A 21,798-nucleotide genomic window follows, 5' to 3' on the forward strand; every position below is an offset into this window, starting at 1 on the left:
TGTCACCGTGCGGTTTTATTGCCCACGTCCTGTGCCAGCCTCCTGACCTCGGGGTTGGGGTACTCGGGGTTCTCGATGGCCCCGGGCCCGAATTTGAGCTCCAGGAAGCCGCGGGGGTCGTTGGGCGCCTTGGCCGTCACCCCGGCGAAGGCCACCGTGCCCAGGGGCACCAGGAAGCGCTCGGGGAACTCCACGTCCTGCCGGTGGCCCAGCCACGTGTCCTTGGTCATGACGGCCGTGCCGGGCCGCGCGTAGAAGGGCCACAGGTCCACGTGCAGCCGGTTGGCGCGGCTGAAGTGGACGCGGAAGAACTCGCCCTCGGCCGCCTTCTCCCACAGGAAGCCCTGCGGGTCCTCCACCGGCCGGCCCGTGGCCGCCACCGCCGCCAGCCAGCGGCACTTGGGGACGTCGTCGCGGTAGAGCCCCACGTCCACGTCGTAGTCCCAGGGGATGAGGTCGCCGAGGCGCACGGCGCCGAGCAGGGACCCCCCCTCCAGCCAGTGGCGCACGCCGGCCGCCTCCAGCTGGGCCAGCACGTGGCGGGCGGTGGCCCGCAGCGCCCGCAGGCAGCACGGCGGCGTCCAGCGCCCGGCCAGCAGGTACTCGGGGGTCTGCCCGCGCACCGTGCCGAAGCAGCGCGGCGTGTCCTTGGCGCAGCCGTGCCAGCGCCGGGCGCCGTCCGGCAGCACCTCCAGCTTCAGCCCGAAGAGCTCCAGCAGCGCCCGGCGCCGGGCCTCCTGCGCGCTCCGCGCCCGCCACTGCGCGTGGGGCGACGGCGGCGGCCGCGGCGCCAGCGGGAAGGCGGCCGGCAGCAGCAGCAGGCGCCAGCCCCGCGCGGCCGCCTGCAGGGACAGCGAGGCCGCCACGGGACGGGTCAGCGGGAAGGGCAGCGAGAAGAGGTCGCGCGTCCGCAGCAGCAGCACGGCCGGCGCTCCGTCCAGCGCGCCGCACGGCTCGCCCCGGTCGTCGCCGCGCCGGTCGCTCCGGTCGTCGCCGCGCGGCTCGGCGCGGCCGTAGCGCGCCGTCCACGCCTTGATGTCCACCTCCAAGGTCAAGCACTGCGGCCGCCGCGGCCCCACGGCCGCCGCCACCACCTTGGTGCCCGAGTCCGAGGCGGCCTCCAGGGCGTCCCTCATGCGCCGCAGCAGGCCGGGCGCCGCGCGGGCGCCGTCCGGCACCAGGGCCACGTGGCGCGTCCGCACGGCCAGCTCCGGGCGCGGCGGCGGCCGGTGAGGCTCCGGCCGCAGCGACAGCACGGCCACGCCGGCGGGCAGCGGCGCCGGCGGGTACGGCGCCACCTCGGCGGCCACCAGCACGGCCACGCCGGGCAGGGCGGCGAAGGAGCGGGCGGTGGCGGCCACGTCGTGGTCGGGGCCGTCGAAGTCGCGGAGGATGACGGTGACGCCGGGGACGCCGTCGGGGACGCGCCGGGGGCGGCGGCACGGCGGGGACGCGCCGGGGAGGAGGCGCGAGCAGAGCAGCAGCAGGAGGTTCAGGGCGATGGCGGCGGCCAGGGCGGCCTGGCAGGGGGTGATCCTCATGGCGTGGGTTAAGGATTTCGTTAATTAAGCGGTTAATTAGTTAATTGGAAGGGGCCGTTAGTTAATTCGGAGGCGTTGCTGCGGTCGGCCTCGTGGTGCTGCGATGCCCGCGGTGACCACGCGGCGGCGCTGTGGAAACCAAAATGTTAATGAGGGGTTGTTAATGAGGAGTTAATTAATTCCCAACAATTAAAGCCCGCCCCAAAACCTCCAAAAATCCCCTCTGACCTTCCAAACGCCCCCCGAAAAATCCTAAAACCCCCCCAAATCCTCTCTAACCTCCCAAAGAGCCCTAAAAGCCCCAAAATCCCTTTAACCCCCCACAATGACCACCCCTAAAAAGCTCCTAAACCCCCCAAAATTCCCTCTAGCCTTCCAAAGACCCCCAAAAAACCCAAAATCCCCTAAAATTCCCTATGAACCCCTAAAATCCCCCAAATCCCCTCTCACTTTCCAAAGACCCCCCCAAAAAAAACCCCAGACCCCCCAGAAAACCCCAAAAATTCCCCCGAAATTCCCTATAACCCCCCAAAAATCCCCTATAACCCCATAAAGACCACCCCCAAAACCCCCAAATCCCTCCAAAAACCCCCAAATCCCCCCCGACGCCCCAAAGAGCCGCCGAAAAATCCTAAAACCCCTCCAAAAACCTCCCATAACCCCCCCAAAAAAATCGTCAAACCCCCAAAATTCCGCTACACCCCCCCCTCCCGTTGCCACGGCAACGGAGCCTCCCCTTGGCCCCGCCCCTTCGGGCTGGCCACGCCTATTATAAAATAACCCCGCCCCTTCTCCTCGTGTCCCCGCCCCTTTCCCCGCCCCCTTCCGGCTCCCTTTGTGGCAGGAAGCCGCTGCCGCCCGTGGCTCCCTTTGTGGCAGCCGCCATGGCGGCCGAGCGGGCTCCGCCGGCCCGGGCCCAACCTCCGCCCCCCGGCCCCGCTCCCGGCCCCGCTCCGGGCCCCGCTCCGGGCCCCGAGCCCGCGGCACGAACCGGCCTCAGCCTGCCGGGCATCCTGCACTTCATCCAGCACGAGTGGGCGCGCTTCGAGGCGGAGAAAGGGCGCTGGGAAGCGGAGAGGGCCGAGCTGCAGGTAATGGCGGCGGCGCTGCCCTCACGAGGGGAGGGGACGGCGGGGGGACAGCGGGGGGACACCGAGGGGACGGCGGGGGTCACCGGGGTGGGGTGGCCGCTGCTGGCGCCATCTTGGGAGGAAATGGCGGCCGGGGCGGCGGGGAGGGGGTGGGGACACCGGGAGGGGGCGGGGGAGGCACCGGGAGCGGGGCTGGGGACACTGGGGGGGCACTGGGATGGCACTGGGGACAGTGAGATGGGCACTGGGATGGGCACTGGGGACAGTGAGATGGCACTGGGATGGGCACTGGGGACACTGGGATGGCACTGGGATGGGCACTGGGGACAGTGAGATGGCTCTGGAGGTGGCACTGGGGACAGTGAGATGGGCACTGGGGACAGTGGGATGGCACTGGAGGTGGCACTGGGGACACTGGGATGGGCACTGGGGACACTGGGATGGGCACTGGGGACACTGGGATGGCACTGGGGGACAGTGAGATGACACTGGAGATGGCACTGGGGACAGTGGGATGGCACTGGGGACACTGGGATGGCACTGGGGGACAGTGAGATGGCACTGGAGATGGCACTGGGGACAGTGGGATGGCACTGGGGACACTGAGATGGCACTGGAGGTGGCACTGGGGACAGTGAGATGGCTCTGGAGGTGGCACTGGGGACAGTGAGATGGGCACTGGGGACACTGGGATGGCACTGGAGGTGGCACTGGGGACACTGGGATGGGCACCGGGATGGGCATGGGGACACTGGGATGGCACTGGGGACAGTGGGATGGCACTGGGGACACAGGGATGGCATTGGGGACAGTGAAATGGCAATGGAGGTGGCACTGGGGACACTGGGATGGCACTGGGGACACTGGGATGGCACTGGAGGTGGCACTGGGGACACTGGGATGGCACTGGAGGTGGCACTGGGGACAGTGGGATGGCACTGGGGACAGTAGGATGGCACTGGAGGTGGCACTGGGGACACTGGGATGGCACTGGGGACACTGGGATGGCACTGGAGGTGGCACTGGGGACAGTGGAATGGCACTGGGGACAGTGGGATGGGAGTGGGGACAGTGGGGTGGCACTGGGGACACTGGGATGGCACTGGGGACAGTGGGATGGGACTGGGGACACCGGGATGGGAGTGGGGACTGTGAGATGGGCACTGGAGGTGGCACTGGGGACAGTGAGATGGCACTGGAGGTGGCACTGGGGACAGTGGGATGGGCTCTGGGGACACTGGGATGGCACTGGAGGTGGCACTGGGACAGTGGATGGCACTGGAGGTGGCACTGGGGACACTGGGATGGGCTCTGGGGACACTGGGATGGCACTGGAGGTGGCACTGGGACAGTGGATGGCACTGGAGGTGGCACTGGGGACACTGGGATGGGCACTGGGGACACTGGGATGGGACTGGGGACAGTGGGATGGCACTGGGATGGGCACTGGGGACACTGGGATGGCACTGGAGGTGGCACTGGGGACACTGGCATGGCACTGGGGACAGTGGGATGGCACTGGAGGTGGCACTGGGACAGTGGATGGCACTAGAGGTGGCACTGGCATGGGGGACACTGGCATGGGCTCTGGGGACACTGGGATGGGACTGGGGACAGTGAGATGGCGCTGGGGACAGTGGGATGGCACTGGGGACACTGGGATGGCACTGGGGACACTGGGATGGGCACTGGGGACACTGGGAGGGGCACTGGGGATACTGGGGTGGCACTGGGGACACTGGGAGGGGTCTGGGGACATGGAGACCCCCCCAGTGCCAGTGCTGGGGACATTGGGATGGGTATCGTTGAACCTCCCCCAGTGCCACCTCTTTGTCACCCTCAGGGCTGGGGACATCCCCTGGGTGTCCCCGAGGGTCCCTGGGTGTCCCTGGGTGTCTGTGTCACTGATGTCACCCCCGGTGTCCCCAAGGTGGTGTTTGTCCAGGGCAGGAGAACCTGGGGGTGTCCCCGAGGGTCCCTGTCACCCCCTGGGTGTCCCCGAGGGTCCCTGGGTGTCCCTGTCACCCCTGGGTGCCCCTAATGTCCCCTGGGTGTCCCCAGTGTCCCCTGTGGTGTCCCCAGGCGCAGGTGGTGTTCCTGCAGGGCCAGGAGAGCCTCAGGGACCCTGGGTGTCCCCGATGTCCCCAATGTCCCCTGGGTGTCCCCAATGTCCCCTGTGGTGTCCCCAGGCGCAGGTGGCGTTCCTGCAGGGCGAGCGGCAGGGCCAGGAGAGCCTCAGGGACCCTGGGTGTCCCTAGTGTCCCCAATGTCCCCAGTGTCCCCTGGGTGTCCCCAATGTCCCCTGAGTGTCCCCGCTGTCCCCAGGCGCAGGTGGCGTTCCTGCAGGGCGAGCGGCAGGGCCAGGAGAGCCTCAGGGACCCTGGGTGTCCCCGATGTCCCCTGGGTGTCCCCAGTGTCCCCAATGTCCCCTGTGGTGTCCCCAGGCGCAGGTGGCGTTCCTGCAGGGCGAGCGGCAGGGCCAGGAGAGCCTCAGGGACCCTGGGTGTCCCTAGTGTCCCCAATGTCCCCAGTGTCCCCTGGGTGTCCCCAATGTCCCCTGAGTGTCCCCGCTGTCCCCAGGCGCAGGTGGCGTTCCTGCAGGGCGAGCGGCAGGGCCAGGAGAGCCTCAGGGACCCTGGGTGTCCCCGATGTCCCCTGGGTGTCCCCAGTGTCCCCAATGTCCCCTGTGGTGTCCCCAGGCGCAGGTGGCGTTCCTGCAGGGCGAGCGGCAGGGCCAGGAGAGCCTCAGGGACCCTGGGTGTCCCCAATGTCCCTGATGTCCCCTGAGTGTCCCCAATGTCCCCGATGTCCCCTGAGTGTCCCTGATGTCCCCAATGTCCCCGATGTCCCCAGGCGCAGGTGGCGTTCCTGCAGGGCGAGTGGCAGGGCCAGGAGAGCCTCGGGGACCCTGGGTGTCCCCGATGTCCCCAATGTCCCCGATGTCCCCTGAGTGTCCCTGATGTCCCCAATGTCCCCGATGTCCCCAGGCGCAGGTGGCGTTCCTGCAGGGCGAGCGGCAGGGCCAGGAGAGCCTCAGGGACCCTGAGTGTCCCCGATGTCCCCAATGTCCCCAAGGTCCCCTGAGTGTCCCCAATGTCCCCAGGCGCAGGTGGCGTTCCTGCAGGGCGAGCGGCAGGGCCAGGAGAGCCTCAGGGACCCTGAGTGTCCCCAATGTCCCTGATGTCCCCAAGGTCCCCTGGGTGTCCCCAGTGTCCCCAATGTCCCCTGTGGTGCCCCAGGCGCAGGTGGCGTTCCTGCAGGGCGAGCGGCAGGGCCAGGAGAGCCTCAAGCTGGACCTGGTGCGGCGCATCCGCATGCTGGAGTTCGCCCTCAAGCAGGAGAGGTGGGGCAACCCTAAAAACCACCCCAAAACCCCATAAAAACCCCCAAAAACCCTAAAAACATCCAGGAACCCGAAAAACATCCAGGAACCCGAAAAATCACCCCAAAAACCCTAAAAAAACACCCCAAAAACCATAAAAACATCTAGAAACCCTATAAATCACCCCAAAAACCCTAAAAAAACACCCCAAAAACCATAAAAACATCCAGAAACCCTAAAAACATCCAGAAACCCGAAAAATCACCCCAAAAACCCTAAAAAAACACCCCAAAAACCATAAAAACATCCAGAAACCCTAAAAACATCCAGAAACCCGAAAAATCACCCCAAAAACCCTAAAAAAACACCCCAAAAACCATAAAAACATCTAGAAACCCTATAAATCATCCCAAAAATCCTAAACTCCCCCCCAAAACCCTAAACTGATCCAGAAATCCTAAAAACATCCAGGAACCCTAAAAAAACACCCCAAAAACCCTAACCCCCCGCCCAAAACCCTGAAATCATCCAGAAACCCTAAAAAAAACCCCAAAAAACGTAAAAATCACTTCAGGAACCCTAAAACATCCGAAAACCCTAAAAACATCCAGAAACCCTTAAAAAACCCCCCAAAAACCATAAAAACATCCAGAAACCCTAAAAAAACACCCCAAAACCCTAAAAATCACCCCAAAAACCCTAGAAAAACACCCCAAAAACCCCAAAAAACCCCAAAAACCCTAAAAAATCCCCAAAGACCCTAAAATGATCCAGAAATCCTAAAAATTACCCCAAAAACCCTAAAAAATCACCCCAAAAACCCTTAAAACATCCAGGAACCCTAAAAAACCACCCCAAAAACTCTGAAACCCCCCCAAAAAAAACCCTAAAAACATCCAGAAACTCTAAAAAGATTCAGAAACCCTAAAAATCACCCAAAAAACCCTAAAAAAAACACCCCCAAAACCCTAAAAATCACCTCAAGAGCCCTAAAAACATCCGGAAACCCTAAAAATCACCCCCAAAACCCCTAAAAATCACCCCAAAAAACCCTACAAACCACCCCGAAAATCCTAAAAAACCCCTAAGAACCACCCAAAACTCTTAAAATCCCCCTGAAACTCCTAAAAAACTCCTAAAATCCACCCAAAAATCCTAAAAAAAACCCTAAAAAACACCCAAAAATCCTACAAACCACCCCAAAAATCCTAAAAACCACCCAAAAAGCCACCCAAAAATCCTAAAAAACTCCTAAGAACCACCCGAAAATCCTAAAGAAACCCTAAAAACCACCCAAAACTCCTAAAATCCACCTGAAACTCCTAAAAAAACCCTAAGAAGCACCCAAAAATCCTAAAAAACCCCTAAGAGCCACCCAAAAATCTCAAAAAACCCCTAAAAACCACCCAAAACCCCTAAAAGCCACCCAAAAATCCTAAAAAAACCCTAAGAACCACCCAAAAATCCTAAAAAAAACCCTAAAAACCACCCAAAAACCCCTAAAAACCACCCCTGAAATCCTAAAAAACCCCTAAAAACCATCCAAAAATCCTTAAAAAACTCCTAAGATCCACCCAGAAATCCTAAAAAACCCCAAAATCCACCCAAAAACTCCTAAAAACCACCCCTGAAATCCTAAAAAACCCCTAAAAACCACCCAAAAATCCGAAAAAACCCCTAAAAACCATCCAAAACCCCCTAAAAACCACCCCTGAAATCCTAAAAAACCCCTAAAAACCACCCAAAAATCCTTAAAAAACTCCTAAGATCCACCCAAAAATCCTAAAAGACCCTAAAAACCACCCAAAACCCCCTAAAAACCACCCCTGAAATCCTAAAAAACCTAAAGACCACCCAAAAATCCTTAAAAAACTCCTAAGAACCACCCAAAAATCCTAAAAAAACCCTAAAAAACACCCAAAAACCCTATAAACCACCCCTGAAATCCTAAAAAACCCCTAAAGACCACCCAAAAATCCTTAAAAAACTCAAAAGAACCACCTAAAAATCCTAAAAAAACCCTAAAAAACACCCAAAAACCCTATAAACCACCCCCAAAAATCCTAAAAAAACCCTAAAACCCACCCAAAAATCCTTAAAAAACTCCTAAGAACCACCCAAAAATCCTAGAAGACCCTAAAAACCACCCAAAACCCCCTAAAAACCACCCCTGAAATCCTAAAAAACCCCTAAAAACCACCCAAAAATCCTTAAAAAACTCCTAAGAACCACCCAGAAATCCTAAAAAAACCCCTAAGAACCACCTAAAAATCCTACAAACCACCCCAAAAATCCTAAAAAACCCCTAAAAACCACCCAAAAACCCCTAAAAACCACCCCTAAAATCCTAAAAAACCCCTAAAAACCACCCAAAAATCCTTAAAAAACTCCTAAGAACCACCCAAAAATCCTAAAAAAACCCTAAAAAACACCCAAAAACCCTATAAACCACCCCTGAAATCCTAAAAAACCCCTAAAAACCACCCAAAAATCCTAAAAAACCCCTAAAAACCATCCAAAACCCCCTAAAAACCACCCCTGAAATCCTAAAAAACCCCAAAAAGCCCCAAAACCCCCTAAAAACCACCCCTGAAATCCTAAAAATCCCCAAAAAGCCCCAAAAACCCCCAATGCCCGTGGCAGGTCCAAGCTGCAGAAGCTGAAGTTCGGGACGGAGGCGGCGCCGGGGGAGAAGCGCCCGGAGGAGCCGCGTGAGACCCCAAAACTTCGCGGCTTTTGGGGCTTTTTGGGGTTTTTGGGGTGTTTTGGGGCTTTTGGGATTTTTTGGGGTTTTTTTTGGGGTTTTGGTAGGGTTTTGGGGTTTTTTTGGGGTTTTTTTGGGGGGTTTTGGTAGGGTTTTGGGGTGGATTTAGGGGTTTTTTTTTGGGTTTTTGGGGGGTTTTGGGGTGGGTTTGGGGTTTTTTTAGGGGTTTTGGGCTGTTCTGGGTTTCTTTTTGGGGGCGTTTTTGGGTTTTTTGAGGGGGGTTTTTTGGGGCTTTGGGGGTTTTTTTGGGGTTTTTGGGATTTTTTGGGGGTTTTTAGGGGTTTTGCGGTGGATTTGGGGTTTTTTTTGGGGGGATTTTGGGCTGTTCTGGGTTTCTTTTTGGGGGCGTTTTTGGGTTTTTGATGGGGGTTGTTTGGGGTTTTGGGGTTTTTTTGGGGGGTTTTTGGGTGTTTTTTTGTGGTTTTTTGGGGGGTTTTGGGGTGGATTTGGGGTTTTTTTGGGGGGATTTTGGGCTGTTCTGGGTTTCTTTTGGGGGGCGTTTTTGGGTTTTTTGAGGGGGTTTTTTGGGGGTTTTTTGGGGTTCTTGGGGTTTTTGGGGGTTTTTGGGGTGGATTTGGGTTTTTTGGGGGGGTTTTGGGCTGTTCTGGGTTTCTTTTGGGGGCGTTTTGGGGATTTTTGAGGGGGATTGTTTGGGGCTTTGGGGGTTTTTTGGGGTTCTTGGGGTTTTTGGGGGGTTTTTGGGGTGGATTTGGGTTTTTTGGGGGGGATTTTGGGCTGTTCTGGGTTTCTTTTTGGGGGCGTTTTGGGGATTTTTGAGGGGGGTTGTTTGGGGCTTTGGGGGTTTTTGGGGGTTTTTTTGGGGTTTTTGGGGTTTTTTGGGGTTCTTGGGGTTTTTGGGGGGGTTTTGCGGTGGATTTGGGGTTTTTTGGGGGGGATTTTGGGCTGTTCTGGGTTTCTTTTTGGGGGCGTTTTTGGGTTTTTTGAGAGGGGTTGTTTGGGGCTTTGGGGTTTTTTTTGGGGTTTTTGGGATTTTTTGGGGGGTTTTGGGGTGGGTTTGGGGTTTTTTAGGGGTTTTGGGCTGTTCTGGGTTTCTTTTTAGGGCGTTTTTTTGTTTTTGATGGGGGTTTTTGGGGCTTTGGGGTTTTTTTGGGGGGGTTTTTAGGGTTTTTGGGGGGGGGGTTGGGGTTCTTGGGGTTTTGGGGGGTTTTGGGGTGGATTTGGGGTTTTTTTTAGGGGTTTTGGGCTGTTCTGGGTTTCTTTTTGGGGATGTTTTTGGGTTTTTTTAGGGTTTTTGGGGGGTTTTTTGGGGGTTTTTTGGGGGTTTTTGGGTTTTTTGGGGGGTTCTTGGGGTATTGGGGGTTTTGGGCTGGTTTTGGGGTATTTTTGGGCTGGTTTTGGGGTATTTTTGGGTTATATTTGGGGTATTTTGGGGGTATTTTTTGGGTATTTTGGGGTTATTTTCAGGCTGGTTTTGGGGTATTTTCAGGCTGGTTTTGGGGTATCTTTGGGCTGGTTTTGGGGTATTTTTGGGCTGGTTTTGGGGTGTTTTTCGGCTGGTTTTGGGGTATTTTTGGGCTGGTTTTGGGGTGTTTTTCGGGGTATTTTTGGGCTGGTTTTGGGGTATTTTTGGGTTATATTTGGGGTATTTTGGGGGTATTTTTGGGGGTATTTTGGGGTTATTTTCAGGCTGGTTTTGGGGTATTTTCAGGCTGGTTTTGGGTTATTTTTGGGGTGGTTTCGGGGTGTTTTTGGGGTTTCTCAGCCCCGTTTTCCCCGCAGTGTCCAACGGCCCCGTGGAGCTCGAGGGAGCCTGGAAGGAGGGGAGGCAGCTCCTGCGCCAGTGAGTGCCGCCCTTTGGGGGCTTTGGGGTTTCTTTTGGGGGATTTTTGGGGTTTTTGGGGTTTTTGGGGTCAGGGAGGGTTTGGGGCTTTTTGGGCAATTTTTGAGAGATTTTTGGAGTGATTTTGTGGCGTTTGGGGGGATTTTTATGGGATTTTCCCAGGATTTTTCTGGGATTTTTCCAGGATTTTTTCACCATATTTTTATGGGATTTTCCCAGGATTTTTATGGGATTTTTCCAGGATTTTTTCACCATATTTTATGGGATTTTATGGGATTTTTAATGGGATTTCTATGGGATTTTTCCAGGATTTTTATGGGTTTTTTCCAGGATTTTTTCACCATATTTTTATGGGATTTTTCCAGGATTTTTATGGGATATTTCCAGGATTTTTATGGGATATTTCCAGGATTTTTTATGGGATATTTCCCGGATTTTTATGGGATATTTCCAGGATTTTATGGGATTTTCCCAGGATTTTTAGGGGATTTTTCCAGCATTTTTTCCAGCATTTTTTCCAGGATTTTTGCAGGATTTTTATGGGATTTTTCCAGGATTTTTTAAATGGGGTTTTTCAGGGATTTTTGTGGGATATTTCCGGGATTTTTATGGGATTTTCCCAGGATTTTTATGGGATTTTCCCAGGATTTTTCCAGGATTTCTATGGGATTTTTCCAGGATTTCTATGGGATTTTTCCAGGATTTTTATGGGATTTTTCCAGGATTTCTATGCAATTTCTGCCGGATTTTTATGGGATTTTTCCCGGATTTTGATGGGATTTTGATGGGATTTTTCCAGGATTTCTGTGCGGTTTCTGCGGGATTTTTATGGGAATTTTTCGGATTCCCACCCTGGAATATTTTTTAGGATTTTTCCCCATTTTTAATCCCATTTTTCCCCCCAGGTACCTGGAGGAGGTCGGCTACAGCGACACCATCCTGGACATGAGGTCGCGGCGGCTGCGCTCGCTGCTGGGCCGGAGCCCCCCCGGAATTCCGGGAATTTCGGGAATTCCGGGAATTCCCTCGGGAATTTCGGGAATTCCGGGAGCCCCCCCCAGCCCCGGCAGCCCCCCCTCCCCTCCCCCGGCCGCCGAGTCGCTGCTGCTGCGCCGCATCGAGGAGCAGATCCAGAGGTTTGGGGCAATTTTTGGGGATTTTTGGGGGATTTTGGGGATTTTAAGGGGATTTTTGGGGGATTTTTAGGGGTTTTTTGGGTGGATTCAGGGTTTTTAACGGGATTTTCGGGGTTTTTTTGGTGGCGTTTGGTTTTTAAAGGGATTTTTGGAGGAATTTTTTGGGTTTTTTTGGTGGATTTATGGTTTTTAAGGGGATTTTTGGGGTTTTTCTGGGGGGATTTAGGGTTTTTAAGGGGATTTTGGGGGGAATTTGGGGGGTCTTTTGGTGGATTTATGGTTTTTAAGGGGATTTTTGGGGGTTTTTTGGGGTGGATTTGGGGTTTTTAAGGGAATTTTTGGTGGTTTTTGGGTGGATTTGGGGTTTTCTAAGGGGATTTTTGGGGTTTTTCTGGGGGGATTTTGGGGTTTTTAAGGGGATTTTTGGCGGGATTTTTAGGGGTTTTTTTGGTCGATTTATGGTTTTTAAGGGGATTTTTGGGGTTTTTTTGGGTGGATTATGGCTTTAAAGGGGGTTTTTTGGGTGGATTTGGGGTTTTTAAGGGGATTTTTGGGGTTTTTTGGGTGGATTTGGGGTTTTTAAGGGGATTTTTGGGGTTTTTCTGGGGGGATTTGGGGTTTTTAAGGGGATTTTTGGGGGAATTTGGGGTTTTTAAGGGGATTTTTGGGGTTTTTTGGGTGGATTTGGGGTTTTTAAGGGGATTTTTGGGGTTTTTTCTGGGGGCATTTAGGGTTTTTAAGGGGATTTTTGGGGGTTTTTGGGGTGGATTTGGGGTTTTTAAGGGATTTTTGGGGTTTCTTTGGGTGGATTTGGGGTTTTTAAGGGGATTTTTGGGGTTTTTCTGGGGGGATTTTTGGGGTTTTTAAGGGGATTTTGGGGGGAATTTTGGGGGTCTTTTGGGTGGATTTGTGGTTTTTAAGGGGATTTTTGGGGGTTTTTGGGTGGATTTGGGGTTTTTAAGGGGATTTTTGGGGGTTTTTAGGTGGATTTGGGGTTTTTAAGGGGATTTTTGGGGGATTTTTGGGGTTTTTTCTGGAATTTTGGGTTTTTAAGGGAAATGTTGGCTTTTTTTGGTGGAGTTGGGGTTTTTAGGGGAATTTTTGGGTTTTTTTTTTGTGGATTTGGGGTTTTTAGGGGAATTTTTAGGGGAATTTTTGGGGGTTTTTGTGTGGATTTGGGGTTTTTAAGGGGATTTTTTGGGGTTTTTTTGTGGAATTCGGGGTTTTAAGGGGATTTTTAGGGTTTTTTTGGGGGGGATTTGGGGTATTCAAGGAGATTTTTGGGCTTTTTTTGTGGAATTTGGGGTTTTTAAGGGAATTGTTGGCTTTTTTTTTGGTGGATTTGTGGTTTTTAAGGGGATTTTTGGGGGATTTTTAGGGGTTTTTTGGGTGGATTTAGGGTTTTTAACGGGATTTTCAGGGTTTTTTTGGTGGCGTTTGGTTTTTAAAGGGATTTTTGGAGGAATTTTTTGGGTTTTTTTGGTGGATTTATGGTTTTTTTAAGGGGATTTTTGGGGTTTTTCTGGGGGGATTTAGGGTTTTTAAGGGGATTTTTGGGGGAATTTGGGGGGTCTTTTGGTGGATTTGTGGTTTTTAAGGGGATTTTTGGGGGTTTTTGGGTGGATTTGTGGTTTTTAAGGGGATTTTTGGGGGTTTTTAGGTGGATTTGGGGTTTTTAAGGGGATTTTTGGGGTTTTTCTGGGGGGATTTAGGGTTTTTAAGGGGATTTTTGGGGGATTTTTTGGTTTTTTGTTGGTGGATTTGGGGTTTTTAAGGGGATTTTTGGGGGATTTGGGGTTTTTTTTCTGGAATTTGGGGTTTTTAAGGGAAATGTTGGCTTTTTTTGGTGGAGTTGGGGTTTTTAGGGGAATTTTTGGGGGTTTTTTTGTGGATTTGGGGTTTTTAGGGGAATTTTTAGGGGAATTTTTGGGGGTTTTTGTGTGGATTTGGGGTTTTTAAGGGAATTGTTGGGGGATTTTTAGGGGGTTTTTGGGTGGATTCAGGGTTTTTAACGGGATTTTCGGGGTTCTTTTGGTGGCGTTTGGTTTTTAAAGGGATTTTTGGAGGAATTTTTTGGGTTTTTTTGGTGGATTTATGGTTTTTAAGGGGATTTTTGGGGTGGATTTGGGTGGATTTGGGGTTTTTTAAGGGGATTTTTGGGGTTTCTTTGGGCAGATTTGGGGTTTTCTAAGGGGATTTTTGGGGTTTTTCTGGGGGGATTTTGGGGTTTTTAAGGGGATTTCTGGGGGATTTTTAGGGGTTTTTTGGTGGATTTGGGGCTTTAAAGGGGGTTTTTGGGGTGGATTTGGGGTTTTTAAGGGGATTTTTGGGGTTTTTTGGGTGGATTTGGGGTTTTTAAGGGATTTTTGGGGTTTTTCTGGGGGGATTTGGGGTTTTTAAGGGGATTTTTGGGGGAATTTGGGGTTTTTAAGGGATTTTTGGGGTTTTTTGGGTGGATTTGGGGTTTTTAAGGGGATTTTTGGGGTTTTTCTGGGGGGATTTGGGGTTTTTAAGGGGATTTTTGGGGGAATTTGGGGGTCTTTTTCCTTTTTTTTTCCCCCTTTCTCCCCCCTTTTTCCCCCATTCTCCTCCTTTTTCCCCCTTTTTTTCCCATTTTTCCCATTTTTTGGGAATTTCCCCAGGAACGCCGGGCAGGAGCCGCAGGGGGGGCTCAGCCCCTCCCCCCCCGAGGATGACAGCGACGAGGAAGAGGAGCCCGAGAGCCCCGGCCCCGGCCCGGCCCGCAGGAGCCGCAAGGTCGGCCCCGAATCGGGCAGTTGGGGGATTTTAGGGGAATTTGGGGGCATTTCTAGGGGATTGTAGGAGATTTTGGGGATTTTTAGGGATTTTTAGGAGAATTTTTAGGGATTTTTAGGGGATTTTTAGGGGAATTTGGGGATTTTTAGGGGATTTTGGAGATTTTTAGGAGTTTTTAGGGGATTTTGGGGCATTTTTAGGGATTTTTAGGGAATTTTGGGGCATTTTAGGGGATTTTTAGGGGATTTTGGGGCATTTTAGGGGATTTTGGGGCATTTTTAGGGAATTTTTAGGGGATTTTGGGGCATTTTTAGGGGGTTTTTAGGGGAATTCGAGGATTTTTAGGGGATTTTGGGGCATTTTTAGGGGGAATTTGGGATTTTTAGGGACTTTTGGGGCATTTTAAGGGATTTTTAGGGGATTTTGGGGCATTTTTAGGGCATTATTAGGGGAATTTGGGGATTTTTAGGGATTTTTAGGGGATTTTTAGGGGATTTTAGGGCATTTTTAGGGGATTTTGGGGCATTTTTAGGGGTTTTTAGGGAATTTTAGGGGATTTTTAGGAGAATTTTTAGGGATTTTTAGGGGATTTTGGAGATTTTTAGGAGTTTTTAGGGGATTTTGGGGCATTTTTAGGGATTTTTAGGGAATTTTGGGGCATTTTAGGGGATTTTTAGGGGATTTTGGGGCATTTTTAGGGAATTTTTAGGGGATTTTGGGGCATTTTTAGGGAATTTTTAGGGGATTTTGGGGCATTTTTAGGGGGTTTTTAGGGGATTTTGGGGCATTTTTAGGGAATTTTTAGGGGATTTTGGGGCATTTTTAGGGGCATTATTAGGGGAATTTGGGGATTTTTAGGGGATTTTGGAGATTTTTAGGAGTTTTTAGGGGATTTTGGGGCATTTTTAGGGATTTTTAGGGAATTTTGGGGCATTTTAGGGAATTTTTAGGGGATTTTGGGGCATTTTTAGGGGTTTTTAGGGAATTTTTTAGGGGATTTTGGGGCATTTTTAGGGTTTTTTTAGGGGAATTTGGGGCATTTTTAGGGGAATTTGGGGATTTTTAGGGACTTTTGGGGCATTTTAAGGGATTTTTAGGGGATTTTGGGGCATTTTTAGGGAATTTTTAGGGGATTTTGGGGCATTTTAGGGGTTTTTAAGGGGAATTTGGAGATTTTTAGGGATTTTTAGGGGATTTTGGGGCATTTTAGGGGTTTTTAAGGGGAATTTGGAGATTTTTAGGGATTTTTAGGGGATTTTGGGGGATTTTTAGAGGATTTTGGGGCATTTTTAGGAGATTTTGGGGCATTTTTAGGGGGTTTTTAGGGGAATTCGGGGATTTTTAGGGGATTTTGGGGCATTTTTAGGGGAATTTGGGGATTTTTAGGGACTTTTGGGGCATTTTAAGGGATTTTTAGGGGATTTTGGGGCATTTTTAGGACATTATTAGGGGAATTTGGGGATTTTTGGGGATTTTTAGGGGATTTTTAGGGGAATTGGGGATTTTTTAGGGGATTTGGGGCATTTTTAGGGATTTTTAGGGGAATTTGGGGCATTTTTAGGGGATTTTTAGGGGAATTTGGGGATTTTTAGGGGATTTTGGAGATTTTTAGGGGATTTTGGAGATTTTTAGGAGTTTTTAGGGGATTTTGGGGCATTTTTAGGGATTTTTTAGGGAATTTTGGGGCATTTTAGGGGTTTTTAGGGAATTTTAGGGGATTTTTAGGAGAATTTTTAGGGATTTTTAGGGGATTTTGGGGCATTTTTAGGGGAATTTGGGGCATTTTTAGGGGAATTTGGGCATTTTAAGGATTTTTAGGGGATTTTGGGGCATTTTTAGGGAATTTTTAGGGGATTTTAGGGAATTTTGGGACATTTTTAGGGGTTTTTAAGGGGAACTTGGGGATTTTTAGGGATTTTTAGGGGATTTTGGGGCATTTTTAGGGGATTCTGGAGGGTTTTGGGAAGATTTCAGGGGAATTTTGGGGGATTCTTAGGGAATTTTTAGGGATTTTTAAGGATTTTGGGGGATTTTTGGGGCATTTCTTTGGGAATTTGGGAGATTTTTCCATAATTTTGGAGGATTTTGGGGGAATTTTTTGGGATTTTGTCCCTTTTTTGTCCCTTTTTGTCCCCTCCCTGAGCCTTTGTCCCCCTGTGTCCCCAGGGTGTCCCCAAGGTCCCCGAGGAGGACGAGGATGAGGACGAGGACGAGGAGGACTCCGAGGACGCCCTGGGCGAGTTCGACTTCCTGGGGACACCTGGGGACACCTTGGGGACACCTGGGGACATCAGAGGTGAGCCTGGGGACACCTGGGGACACCTTGGGGACACCTGGGGACATCAGAGGTGAGATTGGGGACACCTTGGGGACACCTGGGGTGAGCTTGGGGACATCTAGGGACATCTTGGGGACACCTGGGGACATCAGAGGTGAGCCTGGGGACACCTGGGGACACCTTGGGGACATCAGAGGTGAGATTGGGGACACTTGGGGACACCTGGGACACCTGGGGACATCTTGGGGACACTGGAGACATGAGAGGTGAGGTCAGGGACACCTTGGGGACACCTTGGGGACACCTGGGGACATCAGAGGTGAGCCTGGGGACACCTGGGGACATCTTGGGGACACTGGGGACATGAGAGGTGAGGTCAGGGACACCTTGGGGACACCTTGGGGTGAGCTTGGGGACACTTTGGGGACACCTGGGGACACCTTGGGGACACCTGGGGACATCAGAGGTGAGCCTGGGGTGAGCTTGGGGACACCTGGGGTGAGCTTGGGGACATCTAGGGACATCTTGGGGACACCTGGGGACATCAGAGGTGAGCCTGGGGACACCTGGGGACACCTGGGGACATCAGAGGTGAGCCTGAGGACACCTTGGGGTGAGCTTGGGGACACCTGGGGACACCTTGGGGACACTGGGGACATCAGAGGTGAGCCTGGGGACACCTGGGGACACCTGGGGACATCAGAGGTGAGATTGGGGACACCTGGGGACATTCTGGGGATACTGGGGACGTGAGAGGTGAGGTCAGGGACACCTTGGGGACACCTTGGGGACACCTGGGGACATCAGAGGTGAGCTTGGGGACACCTTGGGGACACTTCCTGACCCGTCCCCTCTTTGTCACAGAGAGCCACCGGTGCCACCTGCGGGACGGGGACCTTGGGCCACCGCGGCCACCGGGGCCGCTGCGGCCACCCGAAGGTAAGGACACGCTGATGTCACTGTCCCTGTGTCCCCTCTGATGTCACTGTCCCCGTGTCCCCGTGTCCCCTCTGATGTCACTGTCCCTGTGTCCCTGTGTCCCCTCTGATGTCACTGTCCCCATGTCCCCTCTGATGTCACTGTCCCTGTGTCCCCAAGGCCCCTCTGATGTCACTGTCCCTGTGTCCCTGTGTCCCCTCTGATGTCACTGTCCCCATGTCCCCTCTGATGTCACTGTCCCTGTGTCCCCTCTGATGTCACTGTCCCCATGTCCCCTCTGATGTCACTGTCCCTGTGTCCCCAAGGCTACTCTGATGTCACTGTCCCCGTGTCCCTGTGTCCCCTCTGATGTCACTGTCCCTGTGTCCCCTCTGATGTCACTGTCCCCGTGTCCCCAGGGTCCCCGGGGGTCCCGGCCGAGGCGCTGGCCCTGGACGGCCTCGGGGACCTGGCGGAGCTGACGGTGACAAATGACAACGACGGCGGTGACGTGAGTGCCACCTGTGCCTGTCCCCAGCGTCCCCAAGTGCCACCTGTGCCTGTCCCGAGCGTCCCCAAGTGCCACCACCCCCCGATGTCCTCCCAGGGGACTGACAACTGTCTGCTGTCCCCAAGTGCCACCATGGCCTCAAGTGCCACCGGGTCCACGAGTGCCACCACACCCTGATTCTGCTGTGTCACCAAAGTGTCCCCAAGTGTCCCCAAGTGCCACCATCCCCAGGTGCCCGATAGCCGGCCGCTGTCCCTGAAGTGCCTGACATCAATGTCCCCAAGTCCCCAATTCCCAATGTCCCCAAGTGCCACCATGGCCCTGGTTCCCCATAACCCAGTGTCCCCAGAGTGTCCCCAGTGTCCCCAAGTGTCCCCAAGTGCCACCGTCCCCAGGTGCCCGACGGCCGGCCGCCGTCCCCGAAGCGCCTGACATCAATGTCCCCATGTCCCTCTGTCCCCAAGTGTCACCATGGCCCCAAGTGCCACCACTCCCCGATTCTCCTGTGTCCCCAAAGTGTCCCTAAAGTGTCCCCAAGTGTCCCCAAGTGCCACCGTCCCCAGGTGCCCGACAGCCGGCCGCCGTCCCCGAAGCGCAGCTGGAGCCTGTGCCTGACATCAATGTCCCCATGTCCCTGTGTCCCCAAGTGCCACCACTCCCCGATTCTCCTGTGTCCCCAGAGTGTCCCTAAAGTGTCCCCAAGTGTCCCCAAGTGCCACCGTCCCCAGGTGCCCGACAGCCGGCCGCCGTCCCCGAAGCGCAGCTGGAGCCGCGCCTGACATCAATGTCCCCATGTCCCTCTGTCCCCAAGTGTCACCATGGCCCCAAGTGCCACCACACCCCGATTCTGCTGTGTCCCCAGCGTGTCCCCCAAGTGTCCCCAAGTGTCCCCAAGTGCCACTGTCCCCAGGTGCCCGAGGGCCGGCCGCCGTCCCCGAAGCGCAGCTGGAGCCCGCGCCTGACATCAATGTCCCCAAGTCCCCAATTCCCAATGTCCCCAAGTACCACCATGGCCCTGGTTCCCCATAACCCAGTGTCCCCCAAGTGTCCCCAAGTGTCCCCAAGTGCCACCGTCCCCAGGTGCCCGAGGGCCGGCCGCCGTCCCCGAAGCGCAGCTGGAGCCGCGCCTGACATCAATGTCCCCATGTCCCTGTGTCCCCAAGTGCCACCACACCCCGATTCTCCAGTGTCCCCAGAGTGTCCCCAAAGTGTCCCCAAGTGTCCCCAAGTGCCACCGTCCCCAGGTGCCCGAGGGCCGGCCGCCGTCCCCGAAGCGCAGCTGGAGCCCGCGCCTGACGCTGCGCAGCCACTACGACGCCGTGCGGGCGCTGGCCTTTGTCCCTTGTCACCCGGCGCTGGTGACGGCCTCCGAGGACGCCACCCTCAAGCTCTGGAACCTGCAGAAGCCGCTCGTCCCCAAGAAGTGGGTGACGCGCGGGTGACGGCGGGGCGGTGGCAGCGCGGGGGCGCCGGCGTCACCGTTGGTCACCGGCCGTGTCACCGTTGTCCCCTCAGGAACGCGGCGCTGGACGTGGAGCCGGTGTACGCCTTCCGCGGGCACAGGTGTGTCACCTCGCGGTCACCGCAGTGTCACCTCCGTGTCACCTTAGGGTCACCTCCGTGTCACCTCGGGGTCACATCCATGTCACCGCATTGTCACTGCATTGTCACCGCATTGCACCTCTGTGTCACATCCGTGTCACCTCAGTGTCACCTCTCTGTCACCTCTCTGTCACATCCGTGTCACCGCATTGTCACCTCTGTGTCACCTCTCTGTCACATCCGTGTCACCGCATTGTCGCCTCTGTGTCACATCCGTGTCACTGCATTGTCACCTCTGTGTCACGCCTGTGTCACCGCATTGTCACCTCTGTGTCATCTCTGTGTCACATCCGGTGTCACCGCATTGTCACCTCGGTGTCACCTTATTGTCACCTCTGTGTCACCGCATTGTCAGGTCTTTGTCACCTTGTTGTCACCTTTGTTGTCACGTGGGTGGTTTTGTCACATTCCTGTTTTTGGTCACTTTGTCACCTCAGTGTCACCTGGTTGTCACCTCTCTGTCACCTCGGTGTCACCTCTTTGTCATCTCAGTGTCACCTCATCATCACCTGGTTGTTGCCTTATTGTCACCTCGGTGTCATCTCCTTGTCACCTGGCTGTGATTGTATTGGGGTTTCTGTCCCTTTGTCACCACACAGGGTGCTGGCAGTGGCACAGGTGACAGCGGTGCCACCGGTGTGATTGTGTCCCTTTGTCACACGCAGGGGCCCGGTGCTGGCAGTGACACAGGTGACCTTGGTGCCACCGGTGTGATTGTGTCCCTTTGTCACACGCAGGGGCCCGGTGCTGGCAGTGGCACAGGTGCCACCGGTGTGATTGTGTCCCTCTGTCACACGCAGGGGCCCGGTGCTGGGGGTGACAGCGGTGCCACCGGTGTGATTGTGTCCCTTTGTCACACGCAGGGGCCCGGTGCTGGGGGTGACAGCGGTGCCACCGGTGTGATTGTGTCCCTTTGTCACACGCAGGGGCCCTGTGCTGGCGGTGGCACAGGTGCCACCGGTGTGATTGTGTCCCTTTGTCACACGCAGTGACACAGGTGCCACCGGTGTGGTTGTGTCCCTTTGTCACACACAGGGGCCCTGTGCTGGCAGTGACAGCGGTGCCACCGGTGTGATTGTGTCCCTTTGTCACACGCAGTGACACAGGTGCCACCGGTGTGGTTGTGTCCCTTTGTCACACGCAGGGGCCCGGTGCTGGCGGTGGCGGTGGCGGCGGGTGACAGCGGTGACAGCGGTGACAGCGGTGACACGGGGCTGTGCTGCAGTGCCGGGGTGGACGCTCGCATCCGCTGCTGGCGCCTGCCGGGGCTGGACAGCGACCCCTACGACGGCTACGGTGGGTGGCACTCGGGGACATCGGGGACATCGGGGTGTGCCGGCACTTGGGGACATCGGGGACATCGGGGTGTGCTGGCACTTGGGGACATCGGGGACATCGGGGTGTGCCGGCACTTGGGGACATCGGGGACATCGGGGTGTGCCGGCACTTGGGGACATCGGGGACATCGGGGTGTGCTGGCACTCGGGGACATCGGGGACATTGGGGACATCGGGGTGTGCTGGCACTCGGGGACATCGGGGTGTGCCGGCACTTGGGGACATCGGGGACATCGGGGTGTGCTGGCACTCGGGGACATCGGGGACATTGGGGACATCGGGGTGTGCTGGCACTCGGGGACATCGGGGTGTGCCGGCACTTGGGGACATCGGGGACATCGGGGTGTGCTGGCACTCGGGGACATCGGGGACATTGGGGACATCGGGGTGTGCTGGCACTCGGGGACATCGGGGTGTGCCGGCACTTGGGGACATCGGGGACATCGGGGTGTGCTGGCACTTGGGGACATCGGGGACATCGGGGTGTGCCGGCACTCGGGGACATCGGGGACATCGGGGTGTGCTGGCACTTGGGGACATCGGGGACATTGGGGACATCGGGGTGTGCCGGCACTCGGGGACATTGGGGACATCGGGGTGTGCTGGCACTCGGGGACATCGGGGACATCGGGGTGTGCCGGCACTCGGGGACATTGGGGACATCGGGGCGTGCTGGCACTTGGGGACATTGTGGTGTGCTGGCACTTGGGGACATCAGGGACATCGGGGACATTGGGGTG

At 54.6% G+C, this 21,798-nt stretch overlaps 2 protein-coding genes across 2 annotated transcripts in view; one reads left to right on the plus strand and one right to left on the minus strand.

The window, feature by feature from the left end:
* LOC119699662 (fukutin-related protein-like) lies at window positions 1-2,720 on the minus strand. Its single transcript, XM_038133482.1, has 2 exons — window positions 2,533-2,720; window positions 1-1,670 (listed from the first exon to the last, which is right to left on the minus strand). Exon 2 carries the CDS (start codon window positions 1,539-1,541, stop codon window positions 3-5), a length of 1,539 nt encoding a protein of 512 aa, XP_037989410.1. The 5' UTR covers window positions 1,542-1,670; window positions 2,533-2,720; the 3' UTR covers window positions 1-2.
* The window catches only part of LOC119699661 (striatin-4-like), a 25,832-nt gene continuing 6,410 nt past the window's right edge, over window positions 2,377-21,798 (plus strand). The window contains exons 1-12 of the mRNA XM_038133481.1: window positions 2,377-2,632; window positions 5,872-5,975; window positions 8,598-8,665; window positions 10,459-10,519; window positions 11,425-11,655; window positions 14,298-14,412; window positions 16,579-16,708; window positions 17,555-17,629; window positions 18,028-18,119; window positions 19,364-19,542; window positions 19,635-19,682; window positions 20,866-21,017. Of these exons, the coding sequence (XP_037989409.1) occupies window positions 2,426-2,632; window positions 5,872-5,975; window positions 8,598-8,665; window positions 10,459-10,519; window positions 11,425-11,655; window positions 14,298-14,412; window positions 16,579-16,708; window positions 17,555-17,629; window positions 18,028-18,119; window positions 19,364-19,542; window positions 19,635-19,682; window positions 20,866-21,017 (1,462 nt within the window). The 5' untranslated portion in view covers window positions 2,377-2,425. The remainder of the gene's footprint in view (window positions 2,633-5,871; window positions 5,976-8,597; window positions 8,666-10,458; window positions 10,520-11,424; window positions 11,656-14,297; window positions 14,413-16,578; window positions 16,709-17,554; window positions 17,630-18,027; window positions 18,120-19,363; window positions 19,543-19,634; window positions 19,683-20,865; window positions 21,018-21,798) is intronic.

The sequence above is a fragment of the Motacilla alba genome, chromosome 3 (assembly GCF_015832195.1).
Source record: "Motacilla alba alba isolate MOTALB_02 chromosome 3, Motacilla_alba_V1.0_pri, whole genome shotgun sequence".
Classification (NCBI taxonomy): Eukaryota; Metazoa; Chordata; class Aves; order Passeriformes; family Motacillidae; genus Motacilla; species Motacilla alba.

Coding starts and splice junctions, on each gene's coding strand:
- LOC119699662 (XM_038133482.1), bottom strand. CDS start 1,541: ATGAGGATCACCCCCTGCCAGGCCGCCCTGGCCGCCGCCATCGCCCTG.